At 53.6% G+C, this 2,500-nt stretch overlaps 1 protein-coding gene across 1 annotated transcript in view; it reads right to left on the bottom strand.

Annotated features, from left to right (window-relative positions):
• The window catches only part of LOC306778622 (spermatid perinuclear RNA-binding protein-like), a 30,027-nt gene that overhangs the window by 20,398 nt on the left and 7,129 nt on the right, over positions 1-2,500 (bottom strand). The window contains exons 3-4 of the mRNA XM_079270227.1: positions 1,633-1,859; positions 257-422 (exon numbers count right to left, since the gene is read on the bottom strand). Coding sequence (XP_079126353.1) covers positions 257-422; positions 1,633-1,859 — 393 coding nt within the window. The remainder of the gene's footprint in view (positions 1-256; positions 423-1,632; positions 1,860-2,500) is intronic.

The raw sequence follows: 2,500 nt of genomic DNA, 5'->3' as shown, positions 1-2,500 counted from the left end.
CGTCTGAAGGTGAAGACGAGCAGAACGGTGTGAGAAACAAAGAGGGGTTTCTGCACCTTCGTGTGACTATATTTAAAGTATGAATAATTCTGAACGTATTCTACATTGTGCCGTCTACCACATGTAGTACTGTTATTCTTCTCGTGGTCGTCCTCAGGATGAAGAACTTCCTGGTTGTTCTCTGTGGACGAGTTTCTACTGAACCTCCGACCTTCTTTAGGACCTCCTCAGAGCTGGAGGCGTGTCCTGAGCACACCTGGATCTGCAGCGGGAGGTTGGCGCTGACGGTGTCGAGCAGCAGCTCGGTGGGTTTCTCTCTGCACATCAGAACCAGCTCCAGGTCCAAGTCCCCTTTGATCAGCAGGCCTTTGGCCACCAGGCCGACGCGCGTCACGCCGCACAGCGCCGGCGTCCGGTCGGGCCTGAAGGACACGAACGCACGTTGTGTTTCTGAATGGACAAACGATGAACCCTCTGACCCACAAGGCACGTTGTTCTCTCTGAGGTCTTGATCTGTGATATAAAGTCCTGCTCCTCTGTGGAGACAGAACCATCGTGACTAGAAGTAGAGAACTAGAACATGACTTTAGAGCAGAGCAACAGTTACAATGACATCGATCAACAACAAGAAGAAAACAAGTTGAATTTCTTATTCATTCAACAATGGAATCTATACATCGATCATTTAGTCCGTCTCCACACGTGTTCAAGATGTTGGAAATAACTTGAGGCTCTACGTATTTGAGACATCATGTTTACAGCCTCTCCTCTCTCCTCACTCCTCCCCTCTCTCCCCTCTCTCCTCTCTCTCCTCTCTCCTCTCCCTCCTCTCCCTCCCTCCCCTCCCTCCTCTCCCCTCTCCTCTCCCTCCTCTCCCTCCCCTCTCTCCTCTCTCTCCTCTCTCCTCTCCCTCCTCTCCCTCCTTTCCCTCCCTCCTCTCCCCTCTCCTGTCCTCTCCTCTCCCTCCCCTCCCTCCTCTCCCCTCTCCTCTCTCTCCTGTCCTCTCCTCTCTCTCCTCTCTCTCCTCTCTCCTCTCTCCTCCTCTCCCCTCCTCTCCCTCCTCTCTCCTCTCCCCTCTCCCTCCCTCCTCTCCTGTCCTCTCTCCTCTCTCTCCTCTCCTCTCCCCTCTCATGTCCTCTCCTCTCCCTCCCCTCCCTCCTCTCCCCTCTCCTGTCCTCTCCTCTCCCTCCCCTCTCTCCTCTCTCTCCTCTCCCCTCTCATGTCCTCTCCTCTCCCTCCCCTCCCTCCTCTCCCCTCTCCTGTCCTCTCCTCTCCCTCCCCTCCCTCCTCTCCCCTCTCCTCTCTCTCCTGTCCTCTCCTCTCTCTCCTCTCTCTCCTCTCTCCTCTCTCCTCCTCTCCCCTCCTCTCTCCTCCTCTCTCCTCTCCTCTCTCCTCTCCCTCCCTCCTCTCCTGTCCTCTCTCCTCTCTCTCCTCTCCTCTCTCATGTCCTCTCCTCTCCCTCCCCTCCCTCCTCTCCCCTCTCATGTCCTCTCCTCTCCCTCCCCTCCCTCCTCTCCTCTCTCCTCTCTCCTCTCTCCTCTCCTCTCTCTCCTCTCTCCTCTCTCCCCTCTCCCTCCTCTCCTGATTAAATAACTGATTGGTGTTCAGAGGGTTAATCAACGCGGGACCTACTTTGTCTCAGCAGCGTCCTCCTCCACCTTCTTGTCCCCGGCCTCGTGGTCCTTGGTCTTCCCCGAGGACTCGTTGAGGCCGTCCATCCAGTCGGAGACCTTCTTGAGGGCTCCCTCCACGGTGGACACCAGCGTCTGGACGGCCTCCAGCTCCTCCGGCGCCGGGTAGATGCCGGCGTGCTTGGCCATGACGTGACGGTCGTCGTTCGCAAATGATCGGAACGACTTCTGGGGAGAAGAGACATTCACGTCCTTTTATGAATGAATTTCTTTCATTTCAGGCACGTTTTCACTCTGATGCTCGTGTGAATCACACAGACGGAGCAGGTGGAGGTTCAGATGGACATTTAGAGAGGACACTAAATGGACTTCTGCCGGAATTGAACCCGAGGCCTCTCCGACCTGTGACCTGTGAGACGGACGAGTTAAAGAGCCGGCACCTCTCAGAACAAAACACCGGAAAAGTGGTCTGTGTGACTCTAAATGGACCATAATGTACTCAATGAACATCATGCTGTATTGAAGAAGACTTGAAACTAGAGATTGAGACATAAACTCATGTTTACAATGTTTACTGAGGTAATAAATCAAGAGAGAAGTAGAGTCATTTTCTATAGACTTCTATACAACCAGAGGAGTCGCCCCCTGGTGGACACTGGAGAGAATGCAGCTTTAAAGCGCTGGCTTCACATCTCAGCCTTTGATGACGCAGCCTCACACTTCAAGCATTGAGCTGATGCTCATTCAGAGGTTATCGCCTGGTGTCCACATACTTTTGGCCGTATACGTGTAGATCCCATATTTCCTCCACATGCTTCACATCTACATTTCAAAGCATATCTCACGTTATTCAGCTGCTTTCCATCTGC

The sequence above is a fragment of the Melanostigma gelatinosum genome (genome assembly GCF_949748355.1).
Source record: "Melanostigma gelatinosum genome assembly, chromosome: 6".
Taxonomy (NCBI): domain Eukaryota; kingdom Metazoa; phylum Chordata; class Actinopteri; order Perciformes; family Zoarcidae; genus Melanostigma; species Melanostigma gelatinosum.
This window is presented reverse-complemented; position numbering and strand designations above follow the sequence as displayed.